Here is a 20661-nt window from a genome sequence, read left to right as displayed (position 1 = left end):
TAGAATAAATTATTTGATATGAATTCAAATATTGTATATATTACAAGTATAGGATGATTTTTAATAATATCCCACTCCCTGCGGTCTGCGATAAATGCTTTATTTATTTTTTTATTTTTTTAAGAAGATGGACTTCATTCATTAAAGAATCAAGCCCGATGAAACAAGCATTACAACCATGAATCCAACCTACAATAAAACTCGCGTTTTAAAAGAGATATCTAAGACATCTTAGAGTCATTCCTATTATAAAACCCAAATCTGACTCTAAACCTAACTAGGGCAAGAACACTAAAAGCCTGTTGAAATTATTGTTGAAAAAAAAATATATTTTTTAAATATAATAGTTAAAGAAAATTAAAAAATAATTTAAAATTAAATTTAATAAATTTTAATCATAAAAATATTAAAATAATAAAATAAATTTTTTCAACATTTAAAATAATATTTTTATTTATTTATTTAAAAAAAAAAAAAAAAACAGTTCAAGCCCTCTGAACTCAATGCCAAATAAAGACTTTACAACTTATGCCGTCATTGCCTTCATTAACCATCACGGGTGAACTTGAACACATCGGGTGAGGAACAGAACCATACAAGGCTAAAGCCCGAAAAGGAGACCCATAACCATTCAAGGTGAAAAACTTAGGCAGGCAAAAATCCCGGATAAACAACAAAAATAGAGAATCATGAAAGGACAAAGGCCAGCAACAAGAAACGGAGTCGCGGAAACACAAAGTAGTCCGCACCATTGGTACTGTGAGGGCAATGATACTTCTAATTGACAAACGTTCTACTTATGCCATTCCCTCTCAGCTACCCTCTCAACAAGCAGAGATCAAATACTCGCGCCTCTAAAATGACGAACGTCCAAGCTGGCCAACAATGGATACTTCTTTCATTCAGCACAGACAGCAGGCAGACTTCAATCAAAGAAAACCTTCCCTTTTGACGCGCACAACTTGCATGCAACACCACAACAAACCAAAACAAACATATACAGTTAATTCTACCCAAACCCTCTTAGATCTGCTGATTCAAAAGCTTATTTATACACACAACCTTGCCCAGACGCAAGGAAGATACATCCACTTTTGAGACTGAAGAGATCGGGCAGGGAAAATCACTGAAAAACGGTGAAAGCGGCCAAGTACCTCAAGGTAAAGAGACTGGACGAGAGGAAAAGAGAGAGAAAGCAGCCCAAATAGAAAATGGAGAGATAGAAAGACTGGTCCCTTATCATACAATTTCACTAGGTTACATTCCCCACCATTTTCACTTTTTATTTTGCACTTTTTTGGAGGGCAAGCTCAAGAATTAGGCACAGCCAGTCGGACTAACTGGCGAGGAACAAAGGAAAAGAGAACCTAGCTAAGATCAGCACATCAGCTGCCACATAGATACAAATAGGATTAGATGACACGAGGCACCAATAACTCAATATGGCATCAGTACAAAAATATATTGAAAAAACAAATCGTAAACTACAAAATAATATGTACATTACACGAGGCAGAAAATCACAGGCATGCAAGAAGCCTCAGTGTGCGCCCTCAGACACCCAGCCTGAGACCATACTCTCATCCATAGGCTTTAAGCCACCACATGATCTTGCCACTGATTCAAAGAGCTTTTCAATCTCAGGTGCACATCTTATGAAGGATCTATTCCAGAAGTTGTACCTAGGATTCTGAAAGAAAATAGAAATCAACTTATATTATAATAAAAAGAAGAAGAAAGTCATTGTTAACTCTGCAGCGCAACATCCCAACAAATGTTACCTTGATGAGTTCAATGAAAGTAATCAGAAGGCCCCACGGATGTGGTCGATTAACGATTAAGCGTTCCAAAAGGACTCTTGTGATCTGCTCCTGAATAATTTCCTGCCCATGGAAATGTGAAATATAAGCAACACAAAAATTTGAGATTATCAAACCGAACCATCGCATCAAAGATCAATTGCTTGAGGCAATTTCCACTGGTAGTCAAATACATGTAAACAAAGACCTCTATCACACCTTTACCTTGACATCCTACAAGCAAACTAACCCCAAGCATGCTAACGATGAACCCAAAGTAAATGAGAATAACATTTCCGGTATTGAAGAATCCATAACAGAAGAAAGTAGATGTAACAAAAGTTAAGGTAACAGGCTTATCCATGAGATTCGGCAGATTTCACAATTCAATCTCTGATGTTGCAAATTGTTCCAACAGAACAAAATCGGACTACAGAAAAAGGAAAATAATTGTCTAGTTTCAGTAATATAAGCAGATGCCCAACATACGTGATATAAAGTTCTACCTGGTTTGATTCTGCAAATAAATGAAGTAGGACAAACGAGAAGTAATGCGTATGGTTGTTAGGATAGCGAAGTTGGTTGGAAACAGCATTCAGAAAGAGGTATCGTCCTTCAGTGTCCAGTTCCAGCATAAGTGTCTGGTAAATATCCAAAGCAGCATCCACCAATAAGACAGCTAGAGTAGTGTTTCCTAGTGACTGTGCATGAGGTGTTCTTGCTTGCAGCTGCTGGATGGCCTGAAGTTCAAAGGGAGTTTCAAATCAAACAAGAAAAACAATAAGAATACGAGGGGAAGTACAATATCATTTGATCTTGTAGAAAAGACTAATTAAGTGAAAAAGTACCAGCATTATCAAGTTTTTAGAATATTCTCCTAATAAGATAGTATTATATGCACTGGAAAATTCATGGATATTTATTGGCATCAATATCCAAAAAACACTGTTAATTATAACAGGCTCAACTGATGGGAACCATAGAAACATGAACAATGAATCAATGCTCCCGAAGATACCTGCATTCCAGCATAAAGCACAAGGGAGTTGATCAATGGCACATTGTATCGAGTACCAGCAGAGGCAGCTTCACTTGTTGAAAGTAGTAGTCTCTGCTTCAATTCAGTAAGGAATGAAGAACCCTGCTGTCTCGTCTGCAGAAAATTACCAAATAAAATTTAAGAAGATATTGCTAACATAATAACAAGAATTAGATCTGAAGAAAAATTTTAGTGGTGAAAGTAATTCAGAAATGAGGAAGCAGTTGCCTAGCATCAGATCCATAAACAAATTAGGGAATAACTATGAATCAGAGTTTTCATCAAATTAAGAATAGAGCCTGTATATACAATAAAGGTATAAAGACAAAATACCTTGAGATACTCATCCACGTCAGCTTTCATTTGCTTTTCTTTAAGAGCTGTATCAACCTCAGAAAGAATGTGAGGAACCTCCCTTATTTCTGGAAGCAAATCAATCTGCAAAAGTGATACATGAACCAAGTCCTCCAGTATTAGTGATTTATGAGATTTGTTATACAAGTAGCATCACATTAATTATAATGAACACCTTCAAGTTGGGAGTAGATGGATCCGGCAGCCTCATATTGCGGGGGAATGCACTGAGTATAATATTCCGCATTTGTATGCAGCTTGGAGGAATCACATCACAGAAGGTGAAATGATAATCACACAGGAATTCTGGGAAATCATGAAGCAGAACCAGCAGCACCCTTAGTGTACCTTTATACAGAAAGTGAACCTGCATACACACAACAAAAACACTCAAAGCAATAAACACATTAAGTTCTACTGAGCTGCAAACAAGTAATAAGTGAAAGAGGCATACAGGAATTCCTAGTTCAGCACTCCTCAAAAATGGCTCCAGGAACTGGAACAAATCTACTAGCAAGCGTTGGACATAGGGCCACCCCTTCTGAGCATTTCCTGTGAGCAATTTTGGCATAAAGCTCCTGTGACTCACCATCTCAAGCCACGCAAAGCTGAACAATTTTAATCAAGTTAGGCATTAACACAAAAGGAAAAGAAACTTCAAAACCCAAAATAATTCCAGATTTAGAATGTCCAGGTCACAAAAAGTGAAATCCAATTAACTGCAACAACTTTTTAATGGCAAATAAGAGCAATTATCTCTCTGCATCATATTTTTGGGCCAAAAGAGGACTACCAATGGTTTGGGCAGTTGATAGAAGAGTGTTTCTGCAACATTAATGAAAAACAACTCCAAACCCACTAGCAAAAAATGAATACGAGGAGACATTACCTCATGAAAATGCCCCCTGCCCCCCAGAGCACAAAAATTTATTGCATAGAGAAAAGGCAAGCATATATGCTTGAATCACATCATTTGAACGTATTAAATGAATACCATGGAGGCATTTTACCTTCATAATTGTGGTTTTAAAAAGATATGATTCATATGAACTTTCCACTTTTTTTTAATCTCATAAGTTGTAAAGAAAGAAAATTTTTAACAAAAATGCTTTCATTTGATACATTCAAGGACGTGATTCAAACAACAAATTCCTGGCTGGAAGCAATAACTTGCAGACTAGGAATTGCATCTCTGTATCCCATTTACCAGCACAATTTCATATCAGTAAGCTAAATGTACCCTTAATTCATGCACAATGCTAACCTGAACAAAGGAACTTTAAGGGGCTGCAAATTATGGAATGCACCAGCAAAAGCTGTCAAGATCTGTATTAAATGCAACTACTGTTAGTCGAGGAAAAATAATAAAGTCAAAACTAAATAAATAAGAGCCGCACCCGAAAGTTTGCACCATCAATAACAGGATCTGAGGAGACAAGGTCCAATAGCCAGTTCACAAACAGTCGGAAATATGGTCTTGGGTTAAAAGATGTTTTCTTCTCTTCTGAATCTTTTTGTATAAATCTCAGAGTAACAGCCAAAATCTGTTTATAGCCATAAAGTATCCATATAGATCACATCATGAAAGAAAATTAAATAAATTAAAAAAAGAACAGTTTTAGATTAAGATTCACCTTTGACAACAGAAAGAATCTACTTGATCCCTGCTCCACCTAAGAATTTAAATTATATATATCATTAGGGAAGTTGCCACATGAAAACGAAATTCAAGAAAGCTAGAAAATGCATCTCCCAAGCACAAATGTATACCTTTAGGATTGAAAAAACAAGTTTTGAATATATATCAATGGCTAGGAAGGACAAATTCTGCCCTTGCTGAGTTGATTGCAGGGCACTAGAATTAATCACCTCAGAAGATAAGCAATGTGCAACAGAGACTTCCTGAAATGATATCAAGGGATTATATTTGCAATCTTCAAGATTATGCCCCAAAAACAAAGTTAAAATAAATAAATAAAGAAGAAGAAAAGAAAAGAAAAATCACCGTAAGAATTTGGAAAAAGTGATCTGTCATGTCATCCCCCTTCAATAGTCCATTTTGATGCAATTGTAAGATAAAATGAGTACAAGCAGCATCATTTGCACCTGGAAGTTCGCAAATCCGGTACCATTCCACAAACAGCATGGAAACCTATATAAAATGGTGAAAGTATACATAGTTAAATGGACTGTCAAAAAAGCATTCAGAATAAATTGCACACACTCTAATCAATCCCAATATCAACAAACAACGAGAAACAAGAAGATAGATATACTACTCCGAAATATGCGCCGGGGGAGGGTTGTGTGGGTGTACATGACCATATTTGTGACTCCGTGTATGCATGTGTTAGTGTGAGAGAAGCAGAGATAAAGGACGCTATGCAGTTCTGGTCATTCTCTTCTCAGAAGAATTACCTCTGAAAACGTCACCGAATAATTTTCCAATATCATGAACTAAAAAACTTCTTAACCACATACTACAGATAGAAAAAATTATATCAAAATTTATAAGTGCATAGAAACGATCTTTCAACTGAAAAGAGCAAGGCATCTGAATCATCAATGTTTTGAATGGCATTGAAAAATCAATAAAAGTCCTCAGCATCAAACCATCTAACAATGTTGATCTGATTTGGTATAAGATACCAATATACTCAATTTAGACAAACACTTGTAATGCAATTTAAGCTATACCTTCTCACGCAAATCAGCAGGATCTGGTTCCACAGATTCAGCATTGCTATAGTCTTCCCTCTTAGCAATAGGCTCATTCACAGCCTGTTTCAACAAAAGAGAAGTGTCAAAACCTGAATGGGGAAAAACCTGACTAATTATAGCATCTCTGCTGACCTTTTTATCTCTATATTGTCTAGTCTTATCCTCTTTTCCCACAGTAAAACCAGACAGCACAGCAGAATTAGCAAGAGGATTCCGTACAGTCTCAATCAATTGTTGTAATGACTCAAGAGATCCAGGTTTTGTAGCAAGCTGCAAGTCAGAATGAATAAGAAATGCACAGATGAAACAGCATGCAAACACTCAACCAAAGAAAAGAAAAGAAAAGAAAAAAAGAAAAAAAAAGAATGAATAAAGAACCTTAGCCAATGCATCAACAAGATTGTGGAGTTCGGAAATAACTTTTGATTCTTCAATAACTAGTGCTTGGATAAGAGAAATAGCAAACTCAGTTGCACTCTCTGCACAATACAAGCAATTAATCAATTGCATCAACTGCAGTGGTATAGATTCTAAACCATAAAATTTTCACTATACATACTATTTCTTCCCCCATCAATAAGCTTCGCCATATGCACATTGTACTCTGCAAGATTGAGCAATTCACTGCATATAAGGCCAACAGTAATATCTTTGTTGAACTTTCGCTCCTCGTCTGAGTAAATCACCTGCAGTAAATAGTTGGAAACCAAAAAATTAGCAAACAATCTTAATAACTACAGAATTAGCGAACATTTTGATGCATTCAGATGACAATGATTTTAATAACCACAGAATTAGACAACCAAGTGGGCCAGTAAATTCGATGCCCAGTTGCCCACAATGTATATGCATTTCAAGGAACCAAGAAAGCAAAACATGACGTACATTTAGTTCAAAGAAACAATGAAGCAATAATGAGATAATTACATTGTCCCTTCAGGAGGATCAGTAAAACATACCCAGCTAGTGAGTTCTTTAACCACAAGCTTGCAAACGTCACGAATAGCAGCCAGAATTGCAAGACAAGCATTAACATGAAAATTGTTTGATGCATTTTCATATAAACCCTTGAAAACCTGTATGGGGAATTAAGAAAGAACTCGATGCATTAACTGATATAAAAGAATCTATAATAAAAGTTGATCACTTCAATGGCTAAACTGGAATTAACAGAAAATTAGAAGCAGCCAAACAGATAACCAGGCAATAAAATTATATATATATATATATATATATATATATATATATATATATATATATATATATATATATATACAAACTGGCAAATGAAAGCACACCTTTTGTGCCACAGCTAAGGCAGCCTCGTCTCGACTGATACATCTAAGTATGATTTCAGGAACCTCCACAATTAGTCCCTGAATAAAATTTATACATGTTAATGCATTTTTATTTAAAAAGGGTAATCAGAATCAGAAAAGAACTAATAGAGATGGAGGAAAGGATCCCATATCTTTATTCAGCAATACAAATCATGGCAACACATAAGAATAGGAAGGCAAAGAAACAATACCTGGATTTCTGCTTCTCTAGCGTCACTATTAACCAAAGCCTCCAACTGAAACCATTTTAAGATGACAAGTTAGCAGAAGAATATGATCATATTTATGCAATAACAGCTAAACCAGAGTAAAGGAAATAACAGCAACGCTTAATAATATAATGCAATGGACCCAGTAAGCAGTGGCCATGAGAATCAATTGAAAGGGAAAAAAAAAAGAGAGGAATCATATATATAAAAAAAAAACATTGGGAACAAATGAAGGGAAATGCAAAGGGAAGAAAAACAAATGCACAAGGTAAGGGGTTCAAAAAGAAACCTTTTGTGCGACAATCTGATATTTATCCAATGCATCACTTGTATTTAATGAAGGTTCTGAAATGCCACTCCCAAGTTTCTCAGAAGCAGCTGATGAAGATATTTGTTGTGAAGTCAATTCCTTTCAATAGATTAGAAAAACATGTTAATAATAATGAAGAAACTTAGCAGCATAAAACACAGAGAGACAACTTTCCCTACCTTCACAGCATCAGAGGAATCCCCTGGCTGAAGTTCAGGGGCTGGAGCAGTTGAAGGAAATGAAGCAATGACAGAATTGTTTTCAGAATTCTGCTGGGTAACGCCATCAGTTGCCCCAATATGGATAGATGAAGAACTAGAACATTACACAAAAGTTAAAACATGTTAGCAAATTAAGTTCTGAAGAGTGGAGAAATAAAAACTGAAAAATAAAAATAGAAACACCTAAAAACTGCAGCTGAATTAGATTCAATAGCATCAGAAGATATATCCAATGTCCGAGAGGCTGCTTCAAATCCTATATTGCCTGGAGTAGATAAGTAGCCTGCATTAAGTTGTTCCGAACCTGAACCAAATGCACTAGCCAGACCAGTAGCACCAGAAGAAGACGATAAGCCTGTAGGAATAGAATGTGAGCTCTGGCTAGATTGGTTTTGCCATGGAAGCCGAACAAAGTCCTGAAAATAAGAACACGAAGGTGGAGACATTAGGTGCTATATTCTCATCACCAAAATAATACCTTGGAGGCAAAGATCAACAGGTATATACCTCATAAACTCGCTGTTGAGAGACAGAAAGGTGACCAGGTTTAGGGCAGAGCGCCTCAGGTAGAACACCCATAGAACCTTGGGTATACATGTTGGCATCAAAAAATGTTGAACCAACACTATCCCGATGCTTCCTTCTTAAAGAAAGTTGTTGAGCTATTTCCCCATCAATGGTTTGTATTGCCTACATTTAAGAAAATGCACCATTGTGAAAGAAATTCAACTCATTGCTAAAAACTACAAAATCCATGTCAATTCAAGACTATTGTTTCTAGCAGAAATATAACCTTAACCATAGAGCACAAGTATTAATGATACTTTTTTTTTAATGTTTTCCTGTTTAGTGTTTACAAGAAAGTTATAAACCATTTCAACTTGCATAGACAGTGGAAGCGTTAGTACTATTGGGGTCATCCAGCCTAACAAATATATCAAGGATCTCTCCAGTTCACTACCAATGTAGGATGTGGGTCATGATAAACGTAGCCCCAATTTCAGTATCAACCTAAGCACAAGCCCAAACAGAATCACACCCAAGCAACAAGACACATTGGGTGGTTAAGATACAAATGGACAGACCACCTAAAACTTATAAATGCCAACTGGATTGGAGTGGAATTTAGTATATTGCAGATAAGCTACAATAGTCACTCCTAACTAGCATAGCTGCAACACCACCAACCAAAATACCTCCCCCACCCCCCCTACCAAACCCAAAAAAAAAAAAAAAAAAAAAAAAAAAAAAAAAACCTTCCCACCAATGTTTCTTAGTTTCAAGTGACTCGAACGTCCGTTGCTGAACTCAATTCCTTACCCACAATCACCTGTCAAAAAAAAAAAAAAAAAAAAACCTTCCCACCAATGTTTCTTAGTTTCAAGTGACTCGAACGTCCGTTGCTGAACTCAATTCCTTACCCACAATCACCTGTCAAAAAAAAAAAAAAAAAAAAACCTTCCCACCAATGTTTCTTAGTTTCAAGTGACTCGAACGTCCGTTGCTGAACTCAATTCCTTACCCACAATCACCTGTCACTTCTTACGGTCATTGAAGTGGCATATTGCTTCTGATTACACCCTAAGTAATTCTGTAACTTGTTAACTTTTTCTGCCCGAGCTCATTTCAACACTGATATATCAGTATATCACTCTCCCCAGACACACACACACACACACTCAGAGGAAGAGAAATATCTTGACCTTAGTATTTTTTTTTCCCTGTGCACATTACTCAACTAAAACATCATTGAAAGGGGAAAATTGGAGTATTTATACATCAAAACTGGAAGTAAAACCTTATCTGTAGCAGCCTGCTCAATTATTGCACATCCAAGATCAAGGTTATCATTTGTAGCAAGTTGCACAGCATGTTCCAGAAGTTCACTTGCAATACTCAAACCTTGAAGTGAGTTCCTTAGTTGAGTTGAAATCGAAGTACGCAATGGCTCCTGGCAAACCACAGACAAAACATCAGTCAACAACACTAAGCAGGATATAACATATGAAAGGATTTGCTTCACAATGTGAACAGCCGAACAGGAGAAAGAAACACTGATGAGTCCCGTGATACCCAAAATAGAAGGGGGGAAAAAAAAACCTTGCATGTCACATGAGCTAAGCTTCCAGCCAAACTTGCAACCATCAAGTGTGCTGCATTATATATTCGTGTCTTGTCGGATTCCATGGCATAATCCTGTCATTTCAGCACATTACGAGGATATGGATCAAAAGAGGTCCACATGAAAATTAGACCAGTGACAGCTTTCATAGAGTAGTGACTAAATCAAAATGACGGTGCTACAACAATGAAACATATGGATGACAAAATGAGCAAAGACAAGAAGAAATAATTAAGACAATAAGGCACAAGAGACCACTACACGCCACAATAAAGCTTTCAGAAACTAAGAAAGGGGACCTAAAACTTGAATCATTTCAGCTAGCAAACCTTCAAAACAAGTTCCTTTGTTGTCTGTGTAGCTATAGAAACACTACGTTGAACGATGCCAGACACTATTTCTTTGATTGCCCTATCCATTACGATAGGAACCACCCTGTAAAAAGATAAAGGAGATGTATATTATCATATTATAGACAAATAAACTCATTAAGAATAAAATATTATTATAGCAAAAATTTCAAACCTTTGAAAATGCAAGTGCAAGCCCCAAGAATTGAGCTTTGGGTTGATGATAACATGAGTTCCAATGGTGGGTATGGCAGTGGGAAGCTGCATATCACATGATAACTGGAAAGTCAGTAAAACATAAAATCTCAATTGACAATTGATTCTTACGAGGGGCAGGCGCGGGGTGGAGGAGGGCAGCCAATACACCTGACTGACAGAAAAAGGCAACCGGGATGGATTAGCTTGAAATAGTCCTTGAACAGGAGGAAGCTGATCAGACAAGCCTAATGCAGCTAGTTTTTCCTCCTCCATCAAAGTCCCAGAAGGAAGATGAACAGAAGCAGCATACTAAAAGCACCAAACAGATTAAGCATGATATGTGTTATAAGACAACTCTCAGCAAACAGTAAAAGAACAACTGGATATAACCTGAGATAACAAATGTGTATGGCCACCAGAATTAGGTGGATTGGCAACCTCAAGTGGTAACTCAGCATGACTTAGTGGAGAGATTATCCCAGACTTGACTTCAGCAACAATCTGTGGTTGGGATGCTCCAGCATCTTTATTAGAGAAATCAGGGTTCCCTTCAATTTCTCTTTTCCGATCCTTCAGAAGAGAAGTGGGTGCTATGTCCTTCATATCTACACCAAGGTTCTTGAATAGAACCTGAAATGCCAAAAGAATGTCGGACAACTTCTCAAATGAAAATTGTTCATAAATGAGAGCTAAACAACATATCTCCATACCTCTATGTCAAACTTAAGATTCATTTTCAAGTTTGGTATTGAATAAATTTCAGCAAGCAATCCAAGAATACTCATTGTCCAAGGATTAGGAGGTTGGTATGCTAGACTACTTTGGCACGGCTCCAGGATCTATAGTAAGTAATGAAATTTAAGTATCACGCAATGCTAAAGTTCAGAGCAATGCATTATCATCAATTTAATTATACCTTTGAAGTAAACGGAATTACAGCAATCATCAGCCCCTTCTCATAAGCCTGCACAATCAAGAAAGAATTCTTAAATGAAACACCCAACCAGTAACATATAATCCTCCAAGAACATATGAAATATAAACAAGCAAAGTTTAAAGAGGATTAATAATATTGCACAACACTGCATTGGACTAAAATTACCTCAATAATCAAAGATTTGGGATCTATCTCACGAGCCCTTAGAACTTGATTCCTGCCAACTGTTAATTTCCCAAGCCAGCTTCCCAGATTTTTTAGCAATGAACGCTCCTCTGAACTTGATTTTATAAGCTCTGAACCTAAGAGAACCTGAAATGACACAAGAAAATAAAATATAACATGCACTTCAATTTCTCAAAAGGCTGTTCCATCACCAAGCCCAGTTTGCAGGCAGGGTAGTAAGTAATAACACAAACCTTGCAGTTCTCATAAGTGGCCTGGACAATCTCCTTATGTAAGGCCTTCGAATTAACTTTATCAAGAAACTTCAAGTACAAGTCATGAAAATTGGGTTCAATGCTTGCCCTGTGAAGACATGAAGTATATTTGTCATACATGAAAGTATAAACGCAAAGTACAGATGTATTTGTTCTACACAATAGAGAAATGAAGAGCACAAATAATAAATATATCACACAAAACTCCACATAAAAAAGAATCTTTTCACATACAACTAAAAAGTTGCATGTATTTTGTACTTAAGTTATCCAAATTCAAAGAATAAGTGTCAGAAACACATTTGGGAAGGGGAAAATCCTTAAGGCTTGAAAGGCAGCTGACATAAATCCCCCAACCTTTCTTGTTCTCACAGTGGCTCAGTCATTGGCTGATAGAATCAGCAAAGATGAATATATTGTACATACAGGGACAGGAAGAGGAGACAAGAGAAGACAAACAAGTGTTAGAAAAATTCACTTGCAAAGTACATTAAAAGGAAATATGTAAATCCTCTGACCTTTTCATGACCATATACTGGGCAAACCAGGGAGAGTACTGCTCTTTCAATATTTCAGTAAATTCTTTTGCTTTAGCTTCAACATTTGCAGCTGAAATATTGTTAATGATGAACGATATTTTATCCTGAATCTCAGATGCTGGAGCCTGTAAGCAAAAAGAAGAAATAGGCCAGTTATAATGTATAATCTAAAATGATACACAAAAACAACCTAGGGCCTGTTTGGCATTGAGGTTCTGTGCCAAAAAAACACTTTCTAGAAAAAGCATCATTTTAGATGCTGTTAAAAAACGCAGTTGAAAAAAGTTGTTTTGCCATTTAGGAGTTCTCATTACAAAAATATATAAAATTTAATTTATATAACATATTTAAAAATGTGTTTTTCTCAATAGCAATTTTAACAACACCACCAAACAGAGCTCTAATGAGTAAACCATGCATTAATAATTCCTATATACGCTTAGTGAAGTGGAGATTCTTGTTTAGACAGTGCACAATATCCTCCAGATTCTCAATCTTCATTTATCCAGGCCAATTTTTTGGAAGATGGGCCCAAACAAAGGCAGCCACCATAAATGAATAAATAAAGCAGCATCAGTATGCAACAAACAATCTTTGCAGACTTGACAATCATCAAATGACAGCTAATGGCTGAAGATCATGAAATCTCTAAGAGAATGAAAGGCAAATGCAGACATGTGCTTCAAACAATCTACACTTCAAATTTTAAGGTCAAATGATAGGGATACTTTTAACTATTAGCACAAATAACACCAAATAAGTCCGCTCTAACTTGATAATAAAACATTGTGAATTTTGCACTTATGGATGCCTACATAAATATGCTTAACAAGTAATAGGCGTAAAATCCATTACTTGACAATCTGACATCCATCAACGCCTACATCAAATGTACTATCCATTTGTGCAAAAGGGGCATAAGGATATAATACCTCTATCGGTGTTTCCCTTCTCTCAGCAGCAGCTACAAGTGTTTCAATGTTCAAAGCAGAGCCAAACCCTACACAAAAACAGGTTCTGCAAGTGATGTATATATGAAAAGGCATTAAAAGATAAAGGCATGACAGCTCAATGTAAACTGCACAAAAATCCACTAATTAGCAATAGGAATTTACTAGCAGAGGTAGCTCCTCGAGAAGGACGATGGAAACCATGAGAAGAAGACAGCATAGCAGGAGTACTGACCACACTCTGCATTTGAAACGTGAAAAATACAATGAAAGACAACAATAATGAAAATGAACATAACTACATCACTTGTAATTAGCCGGGAAGGCATACCTTCTGAGTACTCGAATTATCACCTAAAGGAGCAACCGAAGATTGCCCTCCAGCAGATAAAAGAGATTTGGTGTCATTAGATGAAGCCACAGCAACTTTATGACGATCATCAAGAGGACTTTCATGTCCCTGTTGAACATGAAGTGCAGAGGAAAGTTGCTGCATAGGCTGTGTGGTGTTAACACTATTCAACTGCAACATCAATCCAGCATTAGAGAGCAAAAGAACAGTAATTGCAAAGATCATTAATTAATTTAACTAATTGATTTACGTCCTACATTTATAAGATTGTAAGAGCAGGTCACTATGGTAATATGTGATAATTAGCCATCTATAAACATTTTCAGCTTATCTGTGCCTACAAAACCTAGAAAGTAGTGCTTCCACAAGTTCTCATATAACAGCCCTTTCTCAATGCAACATGGTAAAGTAGTATCCAAAACAGAAATGTATCTGGTAGCACTAAGATGTAATGCAAGTAGTCACATATCAATAGCATATTGCACCACAAGTGAATCCAGAGAAACAATAGTAGCTGATGAAGTGGTGACAGCAGAAGAAGACCCACTCTGATGGCACTTACTATGAAATGCAAGTAACAATTTCTAAATCGACTTTAGTTGCTCCTTACCTCAACTCCAGCTTCTCTACTCTTTAGGATGATAGCATTTAGAATAGGTGAACAAAATAGTTCGGAGAATTAATGGTTAGTAGTTTGAAGAAACAGGTGCAAGTTATGAATTTATCTGGCTCAAGACAAGCGCATAACTGAAATGCTTCACTGTTTTAACTGATGCTTGAATAAGAATTAATGATCTAAAGATTATTGTATTTCATATAAGGTAATGTGTTATGTGTGTTCATGTATGCATGCACAAGCCACTTGAAAGTACCAAAAAAGAAAAAAAAAAATCACATTTCCAGAAGAAGTATTTCTTATACCATAAAAACTAAATTTTCTGGCAAATTTATTTAGAACATCTTAGGTCTAACCCTGGCTAATGACATATCATTGCAACTTAGTGCTTGTTTGGCATTAAAGTTAGAGAGCCAAAACTGCTTTTTATGGAAAAAAAAAAAAGCACCATTTTTTGTTATTTTAGTATTCTTATGACTAAAACTTTATCAAATTTAGTTTTAAATTATTTTTTAATAACTAGTATATTTAAAAAAGTGTTTTTCTCAACAACAGCTCCAACAGAAATGCCAAACAGCCCATAACTAGCCATAAGTTCAAATGCAAACAACAACATGAAATACCTCTCCATTCCCTAAGCTAGCCTGAGATAAACCATGATGATAAGCAGCAGAAGCATTGTTACTTCCATCGGATTCCAAATGACCTGATGAAATCCTGGCAAGCGCCCGTTCAATGAAAGAAACAAGCTCTGAATGAGTGCCACGCAAATGAGATATCTGCAAGATATGGTTACAATACTGTGGCCACTCAATCAGGCGATCCACAAACTGCTCCAAAGCCTTGGTTCCAAACACAAACATCTGCAGGTGGAAATGCATCAGCAAAACTATACAACAAAAAACAATTAGAGGACACACAAATAGATAAACAAACTTTGGAATCTGGGGGTTTTCTTAGTGCATCTAAAACACCACGCAAGGCAATCCCCAGTGTCAGATGAGTTACGAGCTGGTGCTTGATAACAGAACCTGAAATGATATTCGCAATCAAATTTTCATAAATCTGCTGAAAAATTGCAATATCATTTGCATAATTGCACAAATTTCAAAACCATTTGAGAAATAAAAAAGCAAAGCACTCCTGAAACATTATCGACTATGTTCATGTTGCATGTATTATTGGCACAGAAACAAAGTAGGCCACAGAAACAAGTCAATATCAAATCTACTATTATAAAACCTCTCCTTAAAGCATCTGAATACTCACAAGCCAGAGTAAAACTTACCCTATTCTATAATTAATACTTACCAAATAGAACAGCTGCAATTTTTAGTTGTCTTTCAGGACACTTTGGGAAGAATCTATACTCCTCAAATAGATTGCCAATCATACATTCAAAAATTAACTGCTCCCTGTCAATTATTGCAGCAGATCATCAGTATTACAAGTGAAATTAATATATATATATATACACATACGCACACACACACACACGCGCGCGCGCGCATATATAAAAAATCCTCTAACCAGTTGCAACCTGTTAACCAGACTACCTACTAAGAAAACCACAATCTTCATGAGCGCATTTTCTTTTTAATTTTGTTACAGCACAGAATAACCAAAAAAAAAAAAAAAACTCAGTAAGGGAGTTGAGTCAGTTGACTACAATGGTAAAAAGCATTCTACTTTGCAAAGCCACCAGTATAAAGAACCAGAATCATTTGTTCACGTGATTTAAGGAGATAGAGAAAACTTAAGATGGACTATGTGCCAAGTGTAGGACTGAGGAGGAAAGAATGAGACACTTATTAAAATCAAAGTTTAGTTTTTTACATACAACTTCCATTGCAAAATGTATATTATGATAATATACAAGATAACCTAGGAAAAGGTTCTAGCGCAGACTAAACAGATGAAAGGACAATAAAAACAGGCTAAGCTTTGAAAATGTGAAAAAGCTTTGACATCTTACCTTCTCACAGGCGATTCCTTGAATCGAGAAAGCATTTGAACAATCGCATCAATTGTCAACTGACTAGAAAACATTTTATGGAAGTAAGAGTTTGCTTCTGCCTCAACATCATCTGAAAACCCATCAGGGGTAGATGAATCTGCAGAGCCACCATTTTGCAGCTGAGGATTAGAGCCCATAATTGTTAGATTTAACCGTTCCATTTCCTCAGAAAGTCGACTGGAGACAATTAAGCTTGTATGGGCTTTAAGGACCTGTAAATAAACAGTGTAGGAAAACAACTAAGAGATGGAAAATGATATGCATTGAGATAGGCTGGACTAACAAAAAAGGCGTAATTGCAGAACCTTCAGAAAGGTAGAACTAGTCTCCATATAAATATTTGTTGTAGAACTAGTATGATACAAAGGTTTAGCAGAAAAATCCTGTGATCCGCCAAGTTGGACCTCTTTCAAAAACTTGAGACATTCCTGAGAAGTTGCACAGTGCATTTCAGTAAATCATTTTTTGCCATTATTATAAATTAAATAGAGTAACAATAGTTAGATTCCCAGCTTGCAAAAAAATTAGAGAACTTAATTAACCAATAGAACCTTGATGAATGAGAAATGGCAGGACAAGCAAACATTACCTCAAAGAAAAAATCCTTGTATGTAATTAAATTAGTAGTCAGCCACTTCTCAAGGTCAACAAGTTCTTTTCGTGAAGCTAGGGCTGCCAATCTGATGCCTGAAGGAGAAGGAATCATGTCTAGCACTGATGACAGAATCTGCAAAACAGATAAGAAATAGAACTATAGAAGTTAAATGAAAGAGAAATACACAAAACCAGCCATAAAAAAAAGCACATATTCCAAAAGAATTTGCAGAAAAGAACAATAAGGACACCAGAAGTTCCAATAAATTGCCACTGTTCTACATACCGGATACAGTGGTTCAGTGGAACCAGTGCCTTCGTTTATTTTAACACATTGCAAGATAGTTTAAAACAAAAATCAATTTCATTCTAAATTTTACCTTCAGCTCTCGGCATATGTCCAATATCTTGGTCATGAGGTCTGGTTCGATGTTGTAAGCATCTACAAATCCCCGCACAACAAGACTGGGATTTATGTGCCAGAGATAATGAATCATACCACTTCCTGTGCCGCTTTTGATTATCATAGGAAAAACCATAAAAGACACTTCATATTGGAGAAGGTTATAAGCAGTCTGCAGTGATCGATAAAAATTTTATCAACCAATATAAGTTTGTGGAAAATAAAATGGTAAAAATCATTTGAATTAAAAATAAAAATAGAAATACATTGATATGTGACATCCCAAGAAGTAAGATTTCTGGACAGTTCTTCAGAGGATATTCAAGCATTGATTGAATAGAACTAGAATGACCCATCTCAGCTATTTGGCAGAGCACATCCAAAAGATCAAGACACAACCATGCATGATTTGCATGTCCAAGTTGAAGCTTATAACCATGTACTGCGTCATGATAGACCTGAGTGAACAATCATTAACTAGTTACAATCTAACATATTACATGTTAATGGAAATAAAAACAGGATAGAAAATGCATCAACCAGCAGTCTTCCAGAATGAGCAAAGGTAAACACTTCTGGTGGGGCCAATACAGCATATTTGAGAAGAGATAGCTGACCCTGAGTATTCTTCCACAGGGATCCACAAATAGCATGGAGAGGGAAAGGATCCTGCACAAAGAAATCAAACAAACTCAAAACTAACTAGAAAGAAACCTCTTCAACTCAGAAACAGATACTGAAACATGTGGTTTGGCATATTAACAAGACAAACCTGGCAAGCATGTCTATATACAGACATGAAGAAAGAGAATGCTTCCTCATTAGGGATGTAAAATCCTTCATGATCCATATTTTCTATCACTTGTATCCAGTTGGTACCAGGAGCCTGCATTCAGCATTCGTGAATGACAATAAAGTGCACTTTGCACCAGGGCGGGGGGTGGGGGGATGAGAAATGGCCAAATTCAAAGAAGTGGCATGAGAAAAAGTGAACTCACTAGTTGCTTAATAGTCATCACAAGAATGTCAATATCCCAGGAGCTTAAAAGTGGGAGATCAGAGGAAATGCTGCATCCAAGTGCTATACCAAAGTTTGAAAATGTGCTTTGGTTGTCTTCGAGGCTAGCATGGCTGCGTGCAATAGTTCCAAGTATCTTCGAGATAGTAGTCTCAGTCAGTGGTAAGAATTGAGACAAAATCTCTCTGCAGTGTGAGGCATCAAATGTGCATCCATAGCCCAATTCCTTCACGATATCACCTGCGCTCATCTCCTCCTCCATTTCAGCTAAAAGTGCATAAAATTCATTTTCCTCACATTCATGGTACTGATCCCAATTCCTGCAATGAAAAAGAAAGCCATTATGATATTAAAAAACATGACAACAAAATAAACATGGAATCAATCATGCAGATGAAAATAAATAAGATAATTAAAATGGAACAAAAGATTGGAATAATTAAAATGGAACATAAGATTGGAACCTCAAGAAATTGGCCTCGCGCATTTCATCTGAAAGCAGTGGACTTAAAACAAATGAAAAGGGCTCTTGAGGTTGCAATAAGGACAATATCTGCAAAAGGCGGTCTACATGCTTGGAAAGGCCTTCAGACCGCCGAAGGAACATAACAATATTCTGAATTTGCTCCACAGAATTCACTGAAACTGGATTCGCACACAATTCCTCAATCTGAGCCATGCAAAATTTCTTTGCTGGAAACCAGAAAAATTATTTAACCGATATGTGAGAAAGTAGAAGCCCAAGAAAAACAAATCATAACGAACAAACTACTTAAGAACAAATACTCACCACTCATTCTGGTTTCAATGATCTCAGACTCAGACAGAGCAAGACCAATGCCAATTTTTTCAGACAGAGATAAATGTAACATGTTAGACAAATCCTCTAGGAATTCATCATTAATAGCTGCGCTTCTTAGTGACTGACAAAGCACCGTGCTGAAATTTGGTTTGTCCAAAAGAAATTTGAAAACTGACACAAGAAATGGTTCCAGCTGCAAGTTTTGCAAGTCTGTCCTGTGGAAATGCAGGTGTTCCAAGCAGGTTTGGAGCACCAGAACACTTTCCTCAACTCCATATTCAATAAACTGCCAGCAAGAAATTCAGTTAATGCATAAATCGATGAGAAGCAACAAAAGCTTATCTTGAACTGCGAACCAACTGTTCACATTAAAGAACATGCATATCAAGAACTAATGTTTTACTATAACCAAATCACTGAGAGAATCATTTATCGCGTATAGTCATTTGGGCTTCTGCTATCATGAAATCATCCAATTGAATCCCAGTCTCTTTCCCCTTGACTTACTAACTTAGTTAAATCTAACAATTAAGTCAACTCTCCCTTTGCACCCAACGTAAGGACCAAGACTGGAAAAACTTTAAAAACAAGAATGGGGAAAAAAGAAAGAAAAGAAAGAAAGGACAACAAAAAAAAAGAGAGAAAAACTTCAAGAATTAGAGAGAGAGAGAGAGAGAGAGATCGTCAAGTCTTTAACCTAAGCTCATGTTAGTCAAAATAAAGCGAAGATCAAAACATCCATGTGGCAGAAGAAAACGAGATGCTAGGGTTTCAATGGTGAACATAGTAACTGAGAATTGATGATTAGTGCTATAAATTAGGGGCACGAAAGTATTCGGATTAGACAAAGAGAAAATACCTGACAGAGTTCTCGGAAAACAGAATCGACGTTGGCCTCGTTCAAACTCTGAAGCAAGAACCGAATCTGATTCCGAATAGTTGATGATAACTTAGGCATCGCAACTAGAGACGCTAAGAGAAGGCTTTGTACCTAGAGAGAGAGAGTGCTTGTAGGTTTCAGAAGCAGAGATAAAATGGCGTATGGAGGTTGGGGTATGCGGGAAAAGAGAATAAAAGAGGGCGTTAGACCCTGAAGCCGTATCTCAAAGCAAGACAGGTGCCTCTGTGGGGGTCACGCGTGACTTGCCCGCGGGTCATCTATGATATATGCACACATTTTTTTTGTTATGTCTTTTTGTATGTCACGTGCTCAGCGGACATACAAAAAATTAAATATGAAATATGAAATATCATAATATTATTCTACCTTTTAAGATATAAATATTTTAACAATCAGCTATAAGAAAATGAGTAAATATTAATTATTTAT

General features: G+C 36.5%; 1 protein-coding gene across 3 annotated transcripts; it reads right to left on the bottom strand.

The window, feature by feature from the left end:
- Window positions 1-1218: 1218 nt before the first annotated feature.
- LOC110666945 (uncharacterized) lies at window positions 1219-20455 on the bottom strand. 3 transcript variants are annotated; one of them, XM_058152314.1, is made up of 51 exons: window positions 20191-20455; window positions 19320-19617; window positions 18994-19222; window positions 18510-18849; window positions 18284-18397; window positions 18052-18180; window positions 17778-17969; window positions 17489-17683; window positions 17104-17241; window positions 16820-16942; window positions 16473-16726; window positions 15809-15912; window positions 15434-15528; window positions 15121-15360; window positions 13861-14052; window positions 13695-13770; window positions 13512-13579; window positions 12559-12704; window positions 12020-12128; window positions 11766-11912; window positions 11580-11627; window positions 11374-11502; window positions 11054-11293; window positions 10832-10972; window positions 10641-10726; window positions 10445-10550; window positions 10094-10189; window positions 9792-9944; window positions 8501-8683; window positions 8177-8409; window positions 7952-8087; window positions 7752-7871; window positions 7445-7489; window positions 7212-7289; window positions 6873-6989; window positions 6473-6599; window positions 6292-6392; window positions 6046-6183; window positions 5890-5973; window positions 5198-5344; window positions 4963-5094; window positions 4827-4865; window positions 4590-4736; window positions 4457-4518; window positions 3647-3800; window positions 3368-3559; window positions 3172-3276; window positions 2818-2952; window positions 2306-2539; window positions 1782-1883; window positions 1219-1690 (listed from the first exon to the last, which is right to left on the bottom strand). In XM_058152314.1, the coding sequence occupies exons 1-51, from the start codon at window positions 20287-20289 to the stop codon at window positions 1541-1543; spliced, it is 7248 nt and encodes a 2415-aa protein (XP_058008297.1). In that variant the 5' UTR covers window positions 20290-20455; the 3' UTR covers window positions 1219-1540. The 3 variants fall into 3 exon arrangements, with proteins under 3 accessions (XP_058008297.1, XP_058008299.1, XP_058008298.1); XM_058152316.1 differs by lacking the exon at window positions 10832-10972; XM_058152315.1 differs by lacking the exon at window positions 11374-11502.
- Between the last annotated feature and the right edge of the window lie 206 nt (window positions 20456-20661).

This window comes from Hevea brasiliensis, chromosome 9 (assembly GCF_030052815.1).
Source record: "Hevea brasiliensis isolate MT/VB/25A 57/8 chromosome 9, ASM3005281v1, whole genome shotgun sequence".
NCBI lineage: Eukaryota > Viridiplantae > Streptophyta > Magnoliopsida > Malpighiales > Euphorbiaceae > Hevea > Hevea brasiliensis.
Note: the sequence above shows the minus strand (reverse complement) of the source record. Positions and strands in the feature narration are given on the sequence as shown.

Coding starts and splice junctions, on each gene's coding strand:
- LOC110666945 (XM_058152314.1), bottom strand. CDS start 20,289: ATGCCTAAGTTATCATCAACTATTCGGAATCAGATTCGGTTCTTGCTT. Junction 19,618..20,190: donor TTTTCCGAGAACTCTGTCAG/GTATTTTCTCTT, acceptor TCTTGCTGGCAG/TTTATTGAATATGGAGTTGA. Junction 1,884..2,305: donor TATTTGCAGAATCAAACCAG/GTAGAACTTTAT, acceptor TTCCATGGGCAG/GAAATTATTCAGGAGCAGAT.